This window comes from Heterodontus francisci, chromosome 16 (genome assembly GCF_036365525.1).
Source record: "Heterodontus francisci isolate sHetFra1 chromosome 16, sHetFra1.hap1, whole genome shotgun sequence".
NCBI classification, from domain to species: domain Eukaryota; kingdom Metazoa; phylum Chordata; class Chondrichthyes; order Heterodontiformes; family Heterodontidae; genus Heterodontus; species Heterodontus francisci.
The window spans coordinates 102,215,453-102,230,179 of record NC_090386.1 but is presented as its reverse complement, the minus strand read 5'-3'; the positions used below and the strand labels follow the sequence as shown (position 1 = coordinate 102,230,179).

The 14,727-nt window shown below is 42.9% G+C and overlaps 1 protein-coding gene across 6 annotated transcripts in view; it reads left to right on the top strand.

Moving 5' to 3' along the window:
• Positions 1-14,727, top strand: part of LOC137378421 (short transient receptor potential channel 4-associated protein-like) — a 151,731-nt gene that overhangs the window by 114,784 nt on the left and 22,220 nt on the right. For 4 of the 6 annotated variants that reach the window (XM_068048750.1, XM_068048749.1, XM_068048748.1 and 1 more), the window contains one exon: positions 1,810-12,157. In XM_068048750.1, the coding sequence (XP_067904851.1) occupies positions 1,810-1,947 (138 nt within the window). In that variant the 3' untranslated portion in view covers positions 1,948-12,157. Of the gene's footprint in view, positions 1-1,809; positions 12,158-14,727 lie in introns of those variants that run through there. The other 2 variants (XR_010976598.1, XR_010976597.1) reach the window with 1 other exon arrangement.

Genomic DNA, 14,727 nt, shown 5'->3' with positions numbered 1-14,727 from the left:
TACAAGGCTATGGGCCAAGTACTGGAAAATGGGATTAGAATAGATCGGTGCTTGATGGCTGACACAGACACGATGGGCCGAATGTCCTTTTTCTGTGCTGTATAACTCTATGACTCTAGATCTAAATCGCCTTGTACTAGATCCCTTGTCCACTGGATACATTTAGTTTCTAGCCACCTTGCCCCATTGCTTTATCTTTTTAAGCACATCTATCAATCACCCTTGCTGTGACCAACGCGTGAGGAGTGCACTGTTTGTTTTAGTTCCACTTCTCCACGGGTCACAACATATATTTAAATTTTTCCCCTCTTACTTTACACAGAGGGTGGTGAGTGCCTGGAACTTGCTGCCTTGGGAGGTGGTGGAAGCTGGTACGATAGCGACGTTTAAGAGGCATCTTGACAAATACATGAATAGGATGGGAATAGAGGGATACGGTCCCCGGAAGTGCAGAAGGTTTTAGTTTAGGCAGGCATCAAGATCGGCGCAGCCTTGGAGGGCCGAATGGCCTGTTCCTGTGCTGTACTGTTCTTTGTACTGATAGGGTCAATCATAGACTCTAATTTTATCCCAGAATAAAACACACCAATCACGTTTCATTAATATACAACAAAATTATCAGTGTATTGTCAAACAAGTCTTAACCAGTAATGAAGTAAAGCATAAACACACAGATCGAAATATTAAAGTTTCCATTTTACCTCAGCCCCCCTGCTCTCTCACACACCAGTTAACCAGAAAAATAAAGGGATTTGCGTTTTAGAACTCTATTATTAAAAAAAATACAGGCAAAATGACACTTGGGTTAAATACTTGCTCATTCTTGAAGAAGAAAGAGAAGATATGGAAAGATGCCCTTTGTTTTGGTTTGGCATCCCAAATGCGTATGGGCAGCTGTCACTGGGATCTTCCTAGAACAGTTCTTTTCAGGCGACATTGAAGATCAGTTTGTGTAGGCTTCCAGGAGATGCAGCAACAGAGGTTTCAGGCACAGGCCTTACAGGAGGAATATGGCAACAGTTTCAGTCTGCTTCTTGCACTTGCTTCTCAGCTCCTCGAGGTGGAAAATTGGCAGGCTTTTTCCAAACTGCAGGAACAGACTGAGTTGGGGTGGTTTGTTGTTCTTGGCAAGTTTTCTCCAACTGTCTTTTCAAACCATTGTCCATATCCCCAACTCACTGTCCAAAGCGAAACCATAAGCAGTGTCACAAGAGACGAGCCTCCTTACCCCTATAAATCTTGACTTGTCACTTCTCTTTAGACATCTTCTCCAAGTCAAAAACAACCCCTGCTGGGTAATTATTTGAAGACAGGTGCCTTCCAGTAACTGTTTTCAAAGCCAGACCTCTCAGTGACCCTGGTAAAAACTCATCCATGGAGTCTTTTCAGTTTTCCCAAAATAAACTAGTGTCCAGCTTTAAAATATGAGTCCTCAAAAAAAAACTTTAAAATATAGAAGCACTTGTAACACCCTGTAATTTCCTCTGTTCTTAAAAATAAAGCCGTATATGAGATGAACGATTAATTGGGTGAGGCACTGTATGATTCCTGGAACCCAGAGGCTGTACCCCAACATCACTTGTCTCCTTTAGGACTGAGGGAGGAAGCTTATGCTCAAACTCTTAATGACATTTTATTTACGCCATAGCATACAAGGCTACGAGCCAAGTACTGGAAAATGGGATTAGAATTGTTAAGTGCTTGATGGCCGGCACAGACACAATGTGCCCAAGGGCCGGTTTCTGTGCTGTATAACTCCATGACTCTATTAGAAGTTCAGTTTTGAACCTGATCCTTTTCCTCCCACAGAGCTCCTGCATTAGTTTCAGTTACTGGAAAGAGACAGTATCACTGCTCCTGTGTCCTGACCGGACAGCACCTTGTGCCATCATTAACTACATTGATGAGATGTACATGAACATTGATAAAGACTTCACTGAAGACTGATGTGCAGCTTGTGGACTAATTGGACTAATGCTTCGTATAGCTGCGGAGTAATCCCAAGACCATGAATGTTCAGGCCTTATTGCCTGATGTTTATTCGCACCTGAACTGGGATTTGGAAGAGCTGGTTGGTAATTGGTGCAGTTGCTTTTATTATAACCATGGATTGATGCCTTTTGTCTTTGATTAACATCCTTTGGGTTGTCTGAACCCATATGTTATTGTCTGGGGGAGGAAGAGAGATATTCCATCACTGGGTGCAAGAGTCAAAGCTGCCTGAGAACCAGCACTGCCTTGGGCTAAAGGTACTGTGGAGCACTTAAGATCTTATTTTTTTTTTAAATGTCCCATTCTAATTCGGTATTTTAAATATTTACTTCCAAGTGTATCATTTGGCATTTTCCCAGCTACAATTCTTGGTTATGGGAAGATGCTGGTGGCTAACAGAGCAACTTTCAGTATAATCACAATGGCATTGCATGTTGAGAATATTGAAAGTAGCTTTATTTCATTCACAGTATCACTTTAACCAATTTGGTTAAACTCATTTGCTGTTATCAAGGCTTCAAATGAGCAGTGTTTCTCCTAGAATCTGCTTTCAAGCATCAAACTTAAAACTTATCTAACATGTACAGCTTAGTAAATACTCATAGTTTATAATATAATACTGTGTACTAAATACTCCAAGTTTGACTTGTACAAACTACTGAATGCTCCTGTAGCTTTTTGTAAAGGAAGTCTGGAAAGGTTTCATTTTGTAAAGAGATCCAGTGCACAATTATTCATTGAGCTTTTCTCCTCTTCATCCTTCATTTATTCTAGTTTTCTCTCTTGCCAGTCTTCTTTCTTCCTGAAGATGGTGATTCCTTGCTGGGTGCAGTGCCGTGGGTGCTGGTCACCCTTGAGTACCTTGCCCAAGCTTGATACTTCACGGTGAGTGCCTGCAGGTTTTTGGACTGGGGAAGGGCACATCACAGTTGAGCCTAGTTCTGCCCTTGAGTGTCCAGATAGAAACATTGATTAGAGTCTGTAACCCAGGCAAATTTTTCTCTCCCTACCCATGGTGCTCTGAGGCTACCCTGTGATCAGTTGCCTGAGTACCGCACAGGGGTCTTCCTGATCTGTGTGGCTCAGCTTTAAACTCTGAGCCATTAGGAGAGCATCTGTTGGGTTTTTAATTGAATGATTTGTGCATACACAGTGTGTAAAGCCATTAGACTTCGCCAGATGAGTGAGCTGTATATATGTGTAAAATAATGATTAATGTGCCTGAGTTGGTGCAGTTTATTCTTGTGAAGAAATAGTGGAAGTTTAAAAAAAATCAATCTGTGTGACACCAAATGACAGAATTCAGTGTCACTATTTCAGTCATGTGTATAGGGTATGAAATGTTTATGCTGTGTCCACTTGCTCTGTGGAAAGTGAGTACAGATTTCATCTTTCCAAACTTCTTGTATCTGAGGAGCGTGTTACGATCTATGAACATGAGGGTGAAGTACTGTTGATTGCAGGTCTGTCAATGGTGATGGAGGTGTTTGAGTTGATAAATAAAGACCATTCACATGATGGGGATGCACGATGTTAGTCTATTGGCTTAAGTCTGATTCTCCCTGCAGTGTGTTGCTACCAGAGTACCAAGTAAATCTGATGATGGGACTGAAGTTGCATTTGAATCACCAGATAGTGTTATCTCATTCCTGGGACACCACTACAAAACGTTCTTTCCCATGTGTTAAACCAGGTTCTGTCCATCAGTGAGAACAGTTTACCTGTGAGGCTGGCTCTGCTTAACATATTTTACACATTTTTGGAATCCCAAATCAATTCTCCCTACATTTCTAACTGATCTTCCACTGAGTTGATGTGCACATTATCTGGGTCAACAATATATTTACTGGGGGCATTTCTGATTGGGGTTTAAGTTCTTCCATTGATCATAATTGGCATTTCTTCCAGGAGATTCGGGGAGTGGGGATGGTAGAGAAGTTGGATTGTAATAGTTAGGATTTGTTACATGATAACACCCCCACAGTAGGCTGTACTATTTCTTGGACATCTTTGCCTCCTTTAAGGCTACCTCCATCCATCTCCCCACCTCCCCAACCAAAGCGATCAGGCCAGGAATCTGTTCTGTGCCTTTCCCATGTCTGGTGTCTCCTTAGTATCTTACTGTAACAATCTGGCTGATACCAAGAGTTTGTGGGGAAAGATGCTAATTAAAACCGAATTAAGATATCAGCCTCCCTCCTGCCCTGTCCTGAAGGTTTTGATTGTTGTTGCATTCTTAGTTCCACAGTCCCTCATAACCACCTCCAGTGCATCTTCTGAATGGCCGCTATTGATGGCAAGTGAATGTAGGTGGTTGAGCCACGTGAACATCACAGCCTCCACACAAGTGCACTTCCACTGTGGGCCATCCCTAACCCAGGAGCCGTGCTATGTAAGCTGAGATCAGGTAACTTAACTCAGATATGAAATTGGACCTGGGCTGTGTACCTCAGCTGCTTACTGGCTGCACTATGCAGGGAGCTCCTAGATGTTCTTTTATAATCCACCTGTCTAGATTTAAGGATTTCTGTGTTCTGCAATGGCTATGTCTAGTTTCTACCCCTGGACTCAGCAACCTCTGCATGCCCTGTTAGCTGCTGCCTTTGATATGGGTTTGGTACTGAGCGCATCTCAGATTTTACTTCTGAATCTAAACTCTGTTGATGGTGTCATTCATGCTTTTGTTATTCCAATGCATTCCTGGCTGGTCTCCCACATTCTACCCTCTGTAAACTTCAGGTCATCCAAAACTCTTCTGCCCATGTCTTAACAGATCAAATGCTGTTTTCCTGTCACTCTTATGCTCACTGACCTGCATCGGCTCCTGGTCAAGCAATGTCTTGATTGAAAAATTGTCATGCTTGTTTTCAAATCCCTCCATGGCCTCTCCCTCCCTATCTCTTTAATCTCCTCCAGCCCCACAACTCTCCAAGGTATCAGAGCTCCTATAATTCTGACCTCTTGATCATCCTTGATTTTAATCGCTCCACCATTGCTGGCCGTGCCTTCAGTTGCCTGGGCCCCTAGCTCTGGAATTCCCTCCCAACACCTCCACCTCACGACCTCGCTTTCCTCCTTTATGACAATCCTTTAAAACCAAACTCTTTGACCAAGCCTTTCCTTATGTGGCTTGGTGTCATATTTTGCTCCTATGAAGTGCCTTGGGGCATTTTATTACATTAAAGGAGCTATAGAAATATAAATTGTTGTGTTCTAGACCAGCCAACAGCCCATGACTATGGAGGGATTAGGTCAGTGGCCATGGCCACAGAGGGGCTGGGCCAGTGCTGGAAGCACTAAAATAAAAGCAAAATACTGCGGATGCTGGAACTCTGAAATAAAAACAGAAAATACTGGGAATACTCTGCAGGTCATCAGAACTGAGTTTTGGTGAAAAATCACAGACCTGAAACATTAACTCTGTTTCTCTCTCCACAGATGCTGCCAGACCTGCTGAGTATTTCTAGCACTTTCTGTTTTTATTTCAGTGCCAGAAGCAAATGGCTAAATTCTAACTGCGCACTCCTGCAGCAAGAGTTCTGAGTCGTTTGGTTTTGGATGTCAATGGTGAAAGTTATTAACCATCAAAATCAGATAACTTGTCTCTAAGTTGCATTGCTGGCTCTTGTTATAGATTAAATGCATCTTTCTGCTGGTGTCTCACAGATGAAATCTTTTTGAAGATTGTATGTCACAGTACTTTTCTTGTTTATCAAAACAAGTTTGCTAATTGTTGCACCTTTTATGTGATCAGACTGTCAGTCTGATTTATAGGCTGCAACCTGATAATACCTCCCCTCTGTCCAACAAGTTCCAACATTAGGAGGTTTAAACCTGATGAAGCTCTCGAGTGTAGCTTTTGCCTTGCTGAAAAGACTTTGCAATCTACCATAATTGAGTTGAATGATTATCTCACTTATTTTGCATTCATTGATTCAGTCTATTGTTTATTGACTCAAGTTGCAGTTCATTCCATCCAATTTTTAAAATTTCCATTTTAGGAAAAAGTACATAGGAACAGACGCAGGCCATTTAGCCCATCGAGCCTGTTCCACTGTTCTATTAGATGATGGATGATGTGCATCAACTCTCTTTTACCCGCTTTTTCTCCATATCCCTTGGTGCTCTTTCCTGAATTTAAAAAAAAAACACCGATCTCGATCTTTAAAATTTTAATTTACCCCAGCATCCATAGCCTTTCGAGCTGGTCTCAGTATAATATTACCAGATGGCACTTGCAGTGCCTTGGAAAGCCAAGGACTATTCGGAACCTTACATTAAAGTTGTCAGTCACACATCTGCTCAGTAAATATTAATGTTGTAATACTCCATCGCTAATAGGGTCAGTAAAGAGCTTTGCAATTGTTTCAGAACTTTAGACTGACAACTTTAGACTACCTCTACCATTGGCTGCAAAAGGAATGGAACTGGCCTAAGAGATTTTAAGGCTGTACTTGAAGCTTCTGCAGACCAGTGGAAGTAATGGCGAGTTATGATGCGCATTGAGAGGCCAAGAGTTACCAGTGGACTGCAGTGTATCTCAGTGAGATAACACATTATCAGTGAGCTGCGTTCATCCACCACGCCATGCAATTATATGAAAATGATCTAAAAATTGTTCTTCAGTTGGCTAAGTCTGTCATGAGGCTGGGTATAAAGGGTTCCTCGGGGCTCTTTAGTACCTAAAACTAGTCTGGTTCACTCCAAGCAACCTGTGGTTGCTTTTTTTTTAAAGAGTATTTTTTAATTATAGAGTCGTACAGCATGGAAACAGGCCCATTGGCCCACTGCGTCCATGCTGACCATAATGCCTATCTATACTAATCCCACCTGCCTGCATTAATTCCATGTTGCTACTGTTCCTGCCTCCACCACCTCCTCAGGCAGCTCATTCCAGATACCCACTATTCTTTGTGTGAAAAGTTTACCCCTTTGATCCCCTTTAAACCTCCTCCCTCTCACCTTAAATCTATGCCCTCTAGTTTTAGTCACCCCTACCATGGGAAACAGACTCTGGCTATCTACCCTATCTATGCCTCACATAATTTTATATACATCTATCATGTCCCCTCTCAGCCTGCTTCGCTCCAGGGAAAACACTCCCAGCCTATCCAATCTCTCTTTATAACTCAAGCCCTCCAAACCAGGTAACATCCTTGTGAATCTTTTCTGCACCCTCTCTAGCCTAATCACATCTTTCCTGTAGTGCGCCGACCAGAACTGCACACAGTACTCCAAATGCGGCCTAACCAATGTTATGTACAGCTGTAACATGACGTCCCAACTCTTGTACTCAATGCCTCGGCCGATGAAGGCAAGCATGCCATATGCCTTCTTCACCACCCTGTCTACCTGTGTTGCCACTTTCAGGGAACTATGTACTTGCACCCCAAGGTCTCTCTGCTCGACAACACTCCCCAGGGCCCTGCCATTCACTGTATCTGTCCTGCCCTGGTTTAACATCCCAAAATGCATCACTTCACACCTGTCTGCGTTAAATTCCATTTGCCACTCACTTGCTCACTTTCCCAGTTGATCTATATCCTGTTGTAACCTTAGACAATCTTCTTCACTGTCCACTATACCACCAATTTTGGTGTCATCTGAAAACTTACTAATCATGCCCCTTACATTCACATCCAAGTCATTAATATATATGACAAACAACAGAGGGCCCAGCACCGATCCCTGCGGCACACCACTGGTCACCGGCCTCCAATCTGAAAAACAACCCTCCACTACCACCCTCTGCCTCCTATCACCAAGCCAATTTTGTATCCAATTGGCTAGCTCACCCTGGATGCCATGTGTTCGAACCTTCTGGACCAGCCTACCATGTGCGACCTTGTCAAAGGCCTTGCTAAAGTCCATGTAGACAACGTCCATCACCCTGCCCTCGTCAATCCTCTTGGTCACCTCCTCGAAAAACTCAATCAAATTCGTGAGACGTGATTTCCCACGCACAAAGTCATGCTGACTATCCCTAATCAGACCATGCCTTTCCAGATGCATATAAATCCTGTCTCTCAGAATCCCTTTCATTAACTTTCCCACCACTGATGTAAGGCTCACCGGCCTGTAGTTCCCTGGCTTCTCCCTGCTGCCCTTCTTAAATAAAGGCACAACATTAGCTATCCTCCAGTCTTTCTTGGCATCTTGGGTGAGCACTGTCTGAAAGAATATGGAATGGATCTGCAAGGAAGTTTAATAGGTATCAGAGTATGCTGCATAGATCGTCCTAAATGGACCGGATCAGGCAAATCCCAGGCTGTTCCAAAGTTTTATTTACAAGAACAGGGATCGTAATGAGACGGGGAACTACTAGCGAGCTTCGCTTGGTTCTTGAGCTTGTTACAGCATGTATATTGGGACCCCTTGTAGTAATTGGAAAGGAACAAGCTGGATTTTGTTCTGGTGAGGAATGGGTCAGGCATGTTGTGACTTTGTACAAGATAATACAAGGCTTAGTAAGTGCTCTTGCATTGCTTTTATTCATTTTTATAAAGTTTTGGACCTAGTGCCTTATGCTTTCTCACTGACATTCCTCCCACACTGCTTCATTTAACCTGAAAAGACAATTCCATAACCAGGAAACAATATTTTGTGGTCACCTTTTTTTGAGCATATCAGAATTCTTAGTGAAATCTTAGTTCTCTGTGTTGTGTAAAATTCCTTTTTCCGATATCTCTGCGCTATTTTCCTGTTGTGATTATTAAGTACTTTGGTGCGTGTCTGTAATGCAACATGACGAGTGGCAGCTTGTGGGGTTGCTGCTTTCTTGCTTCAGTCCTGTGCCTAGTCCATGTAGCAAAATGGTGTTTGTAAGCTGTGAATGTCTATCATTGAGCTCAAGCCTCTGCCGGAGATGATCCAGCACATACCATGTGAGGCTGTGAAGCCTTTTCAACACTTTTTAAGTTTACCTTGATCTCCTATCTGAAATAAAAACAGAAAGTGCTGGAAATACTCAGCAGGTCTGCTAGCTCAGTTCTGATGAAATGTCACAGACCTAGGATAGACCTAGAATAGGATGGGAATAGAGGGATACGGACCCCGGAAGTGCAGAAGGTTTTAGTTTAGGCAGGCATCAAGATCGGCGCAGGCTTGGAGGGCCGAATGGCCTGTTCCTGTGCTGTACTGTTCTTTGTTCTTGGTTTAGATTAGATTAGATTAGATTAGAGATACAGCACTGAAACAGGCCCTTCGGCCCACCGAGTCTGTGCCGACCATCAACCACCCATTTATACTAATCCTACACTAATCCCATATTCCTACCAAACATCCCCACCTGTCCCTATATTTCCCTACCACCTACCTATACTAGTGACAATTTATAATGGCCAATTTACCTATCAACCTGCAAGTCTTTTGGCTTGTGGGAGGAAACCGGAGCACCCGGAGAAAACCCACGCAGACACAGGGAGAACTTGCAAACTCCACACAGGCAGTACCCAGAATCGAACCCGGGTCCCTGGAGCTGTGAGGCTGCAGTGCTAACCACTGCGCCACTGTTGCTGTCTCCACGCACGCTGCCAGACCTGCTGAGTATTTCCAGCACTTTGTTTTTATTTCAGATTTCGAGCATCTGCAGTATTTTGCTTTTATCTCCCATCTAAAAGTTCACTTTCAATTAATTTCTTTTAAGAAGTGTAAATGGATCTGCACTGAGGGATCAGTGTAACTTTAAACTGGGAAGGAGCAAGTGCAACAGTGAAATAGAAAGAACTCGAGTACTGATGAATCACTCTTCATCATAGTAAATACTTTACCAATTAGGCCTGTAAGTAAGGCTGAGAGAATGAGCAACTATTCGGAAAGCAGGGGTCGGGAAGTAATGTCAGCTTCTTTCCTCTTATTTCTAACCAATTATGAAAGCGGAGTGGCACTCGGACGGCCCTGGTTGTAGGTGACCAACTAATAGATAGGTGTTCGTATAACCTCTGCAAAAGAGAATCCTGTTTAATCCTAACTTTTTACCTCCACCCCCACCCCCCCCCCCCCACCCCTTCACAACCCATTATATGTTTAACAAGCTTCACAAATTTCTTGTAGCTTAAAAACTGATGGAAGCTCACTGCAACAATGTTTACTGCTTTTCAGGTGGTAATATCGACTTGACACACTAGTCCTTCCAACTCAGATTATTGGATATTGGAATTTCTGTAGCCACTTTACTGTGATGCCCTGTTCATTGTATCTCATCTTCATTCGCACACAAACTCCTGCTTTAGAAACATAGGAACAGGAGGAGGCCATTTAGCCCCTCGAGCCTGTTCCACCATTCACGGCTGATCTGTATCTTAACTCCATCCACTCTCCTTGGCTTCATATCCTTTCAAACCCTTGCCTAGCAAAAATCTATTGACCTCCAATTTAAAATTATTAATTGAGCTAGTGTCTACTGCTTTTTGTGGGAGAGTTCCACGCTTCTACCCTTTGCATGAAGTGTTTCCTAACTTCTTTTTGAAATGGCCTGACTCTGGTTTTAGGTTATCTTGTCCCAGAATCCCCCAGCCTGCGGAAAATTTTCTGTCTGCCCTATTTTGAAATCCTAAAAACCTCAATCGGTTCACCCTTTGACCATTTATACTTTGATCACTCTTAAACTGAACCCTCTCAAAGTGCATGCGTTGATTTGAAACGTGACTGATACAGCCTTCAAAACTCCCCTTGTGTAATGGTGCAAAAGATTGCTTTGGTACTCCATTTTGTCTAAATTTAGTCCTTAAAAGTGCAGCAAGAAGATCAGCAAATGAGGTCACAAAGTTCACTGTTAAACCACATGGAAGTGCAGGGTCAGAAGCTGATCATTTTCCAATCTGATGCCTTGAAACTAAGTTCTGAGTATTTGATCGTGTATGTGTTTGTATATAACACTTGCTATTTAGCAGACCCTGTTATATTTCAATGGGTTAATACTTTCCTCCAAACATAGGAAAGCACTTTTATCAATGCGTTGAGCTTAATTTCAAGGCAAAAGAGATCAGTAGTAAGTAACCTTGCAGGTTTCTGGTCTTTACCAGATGATGCTGTTTTGAAGTTGTGCTGTAAGCCAAGTCTTGGGTAGTTTTAGCCAGACCTAACTCGCAAGTTGCTCACCTGTTAAAATTGTCTTTTGAAGATTCACCCAAGTCCTGAAAATTTTCACCAAACTATTTTGGTGATTTTTGGCAGATTTGGAAATGGAGAATAAAAAAAGAAGCATATTATCGAAATGGTGAGAGATTACAGAGCTCTGAGATGGAGGGATTTGGGTGTCCTAGTGCATGAATCGCAAAAGATTAGTATGCAGGTACAGCAAGTAATTAGGAAAGCTAATAGAATGTTATTGTTTATTGCAAAGGGAATTGAATACAAAAGTAGGGAGGTTGTGCTTCAGTTATACAAGGCATTGGTGGGACCACATCTGGAGTACTGTGTACAGTATTGGTTTCATTTAAGGAAGGATGTAAATGCGTTGGAAGCAGTTCAGAGAAGGTTTACTAGACTAATACCTGGAATGGGCAGGTTGTGTTATGAAGAAAGATTGGACAAGCTAGGCTTGTATTTGCTGAAGTTTAGAAGAGTAAGAGGCGACTTGATTGAAACATATAAGATCCTGAGGGGTCTTGACAAGGTGGATGTGGAAAGGATGTTTCCCCTTGTGGGAGAATCTAGAACTAGAAATCACTGCTGAAATGGGCGACCCCTTATTTTTTAAGACCGAGATGAGGAGAAATGTTTTTCTTAGAGTTGACACTCTTTGGAACTTTCCATCAAAAGCAGAGTCTTTGAATGTTTTTAAGGCAGAGGTAGACAGATTCTTGATGAGCAAGGGGGTTAGGCAGGAATGTGGAGTTGAGGTTACAATCAGATCAGCCACGATCTTGTTGAATGGAGGAGAAGGCTCGAGGGGCCGAGTGGCCTACTCCTGCTCCTAATTCATATGTTCGTATGATCCATTTTGTCCTGTAAAGCTGCTTGTGAACTTTACACCCTTTGATATTTCACACCCTTTCCAGAGAACTGAGGCATTGACCTGGACCCAGGATATACTGACTGTTCAGTTGCTGCCTGCTCCCAGAATGCACGCCTGCTCCCCAGTTAAAATATATCTGTTTTGTTTTATCATTGTTTATTTAATCTGTTCTTGTACATGACAATAAAAATGCTTCTGATTACCTTATACCAGTGTGATATTTGGATATACTCCCACCCCCAGATAGGCATTCTCTGGGTGCTTTACATTGGAAGTAACTATATCAGATGGATAAGGAAGTTCATTGTTGCTGCCTAATCATAATTAACAGTTCTTCCAGAATTGGACTTTGAAGAATTTCTTGGAATATTTCCCTGATTTCTGGAGTTGTTCCCCTCTCTCACTCAGCTTTTTAAGGCCGAGAGGGCCCAGCATTAATCTGCTGGATGAACCAGGGCATCGGCATCATGATGGGAAGGGGGAAAAATCAATCAGGGCTGAAAAACTCCATGTGTGATTTGGGTTTTGACTATCATCTGTCCACTGTCTGTGCTCACATGAAGAATGACCTCCTAGAGAGGGTGCTTAGCTCCTTCAGCAACAGGTAGGAGACAGTTTTTCATTGAGTTTCTGGAACTGCTGGTTTATGGTTTGCATATCGTGACACGTTGATGTCACGTTGATTCTGGGAAAGGGGTAATGTTCTTGAGCCTGTTGCCTGTTAAAGAATGTTTCAAGTGCAGTATTCTTCCAACACCTCTGTGTGGAGTTTACCTTTAAAAGCTCAAGGTGAAAGTAATTTAATGTGAAACTTCAACGCGGGTGCCTGGGTACTGAATGGAGATTTACTCACGAACATGAGCAAAGGAAAAGTGCTGTGGGTGTATCTACACCACATAGACTGCAGCGGTTCAAGAAGGTGGCTCATCACCACTTTCTCAACGGCAATTAGGGATGGACAAAAAAATGTTGGCCTTGCCAGCGACGCTCTCATCCAAAGAATGAGTTTTTAAAAAAGTTACGAATGTGTTCAATGTGATGTGGTCAAGTATGTTGCTCTAAATCAGCTTTTACATTTAGCATTGCAGTTGGTTATTTTGATGTGAAGGTATTCAGAAATTTGCCAAGAACATTCTGTGTTTTTATAGTCAGTGCACACTGGCTGTGCTCAATGCCATTAATCTACCCAGATAGTCCTTGGCTTCCAACTCGGATTATCAGTTTGAAGTCCCAGTTTCTGACGCTCAAAACTGGCTGGGCTGAAATTTGGGATTGATATTCCAGATCTACTTGTTTAGAGGGCAGTGGGAGCGGGAGGTGTAATGATTCTCTCTCGCCAGCCACACCTCGTCGAGAAGTTTGGTTACACTTCCCCTTTATCTGAATTAGAACGTTCTTGTCAGAAGAGGAGCAGGAATGTAGCCTGTTGGCTTGTTTTGTGTGTTTTCTTGCCTCAGCTCATCAGCTTTTTTTTCTTTCTAAATTGGGGCAGTAGTTTAAACTGGTACTGTGGAGATATAAGTATTGTATTACATTTTGACCTTAACTATTTAAACTACTTAATATAACTACAAATTATCAGTGCTAATTTTAAACTTGAAACCTAATTTGTTAAATAAAATACAATAGAGATGGCAGGGCAGGTGATGTATTGCAGCTGTAGCATGTGGGAGCTGTGGACGCCAATGCATTCAACAGCATCCACATCTGCAGTAAGTGTCTGCAGCTCGAGGAACTTTGGCTCAGTTGATGAGCTGGAGTCTGAGCTCATCAGGGAGGGGTTTATTTACCTGGATAAATAAAAGCAAAATACTGCAGATGCTGGAAATCTGAAATAAAAACAAGAAAGTGCTGGAAATACTCAGCAAGTCTGGCAGCATCTGTGGAGAGAAAAGCAGAGTTAACGTTTCAGGTCAGTGACCCTTCATCAGAACTTTATTTACCTGGACGCTTGGTTCCAGGAGGCAGCCACACACCTTAGGCTCAGGGACTGGAGGGTGTGGCAATAAGCGAGGCAGGTATGAGGATCCATTAGGTAGCAACGGAGGATCCTCAGCCCTTGCATTTGTCCAACAGGTTTGAGGTTCTTGTAGCTTGTGTGGACGAGAGCAGGAGCTGCAGGGAGGATGAGCAAACTGACCACAGCACTGTGGTGCAAGGGGCCCTTCAAGTAGGGTGGGGGGAGGAGTGAAAAGGAATGTAGTAGTAGTAGGGTCACTGTTTAGAAATAAGGGGTCGCCCATTTAAGACAGATGAGCAATTTCTCAGGGTCCTGAGTCTTTGGAACTCTCTTCCTCAAAAGGCAGTGGAAGCAGAGTCTGAATATTTTTAAGGCAGAAGTCGATAGATTCTTGATGAGCAAGGTTATTGGGGTAGGCAGGAATGTGGACTTGAGGTTACAATCAGATCAGCCATGATCTTATTCAATAGCGGCACAGGCTCGAGGGGCTGAGTGGCCTACTCCTGCTCCTAATTTGTATGTTCATAGTAGTAGGGGACAGTATAGTTAGGGGGGATAGATACTGTTCTCTGCAGCCCAGAGAGTGAGTCCCAAAGGCTGTGTTGCCTACCTGGTCCCAAGGTTAAGGGCATCACCTCAGGGCTGGAGAAAACTTTGAGTGGGAGTGGAAGGATCCAGTTGTTGTCTATGTGGGTACCAATGACATAGGTAGGACTAAGAAAGAGGTTCTGCTGAGGGGGTATAAGCAGTTAGGGGCTAAATTTAAGAAATAGAACCGCAAAGGAGATAATCTCTGGATGACTACCTGAGCCACGAG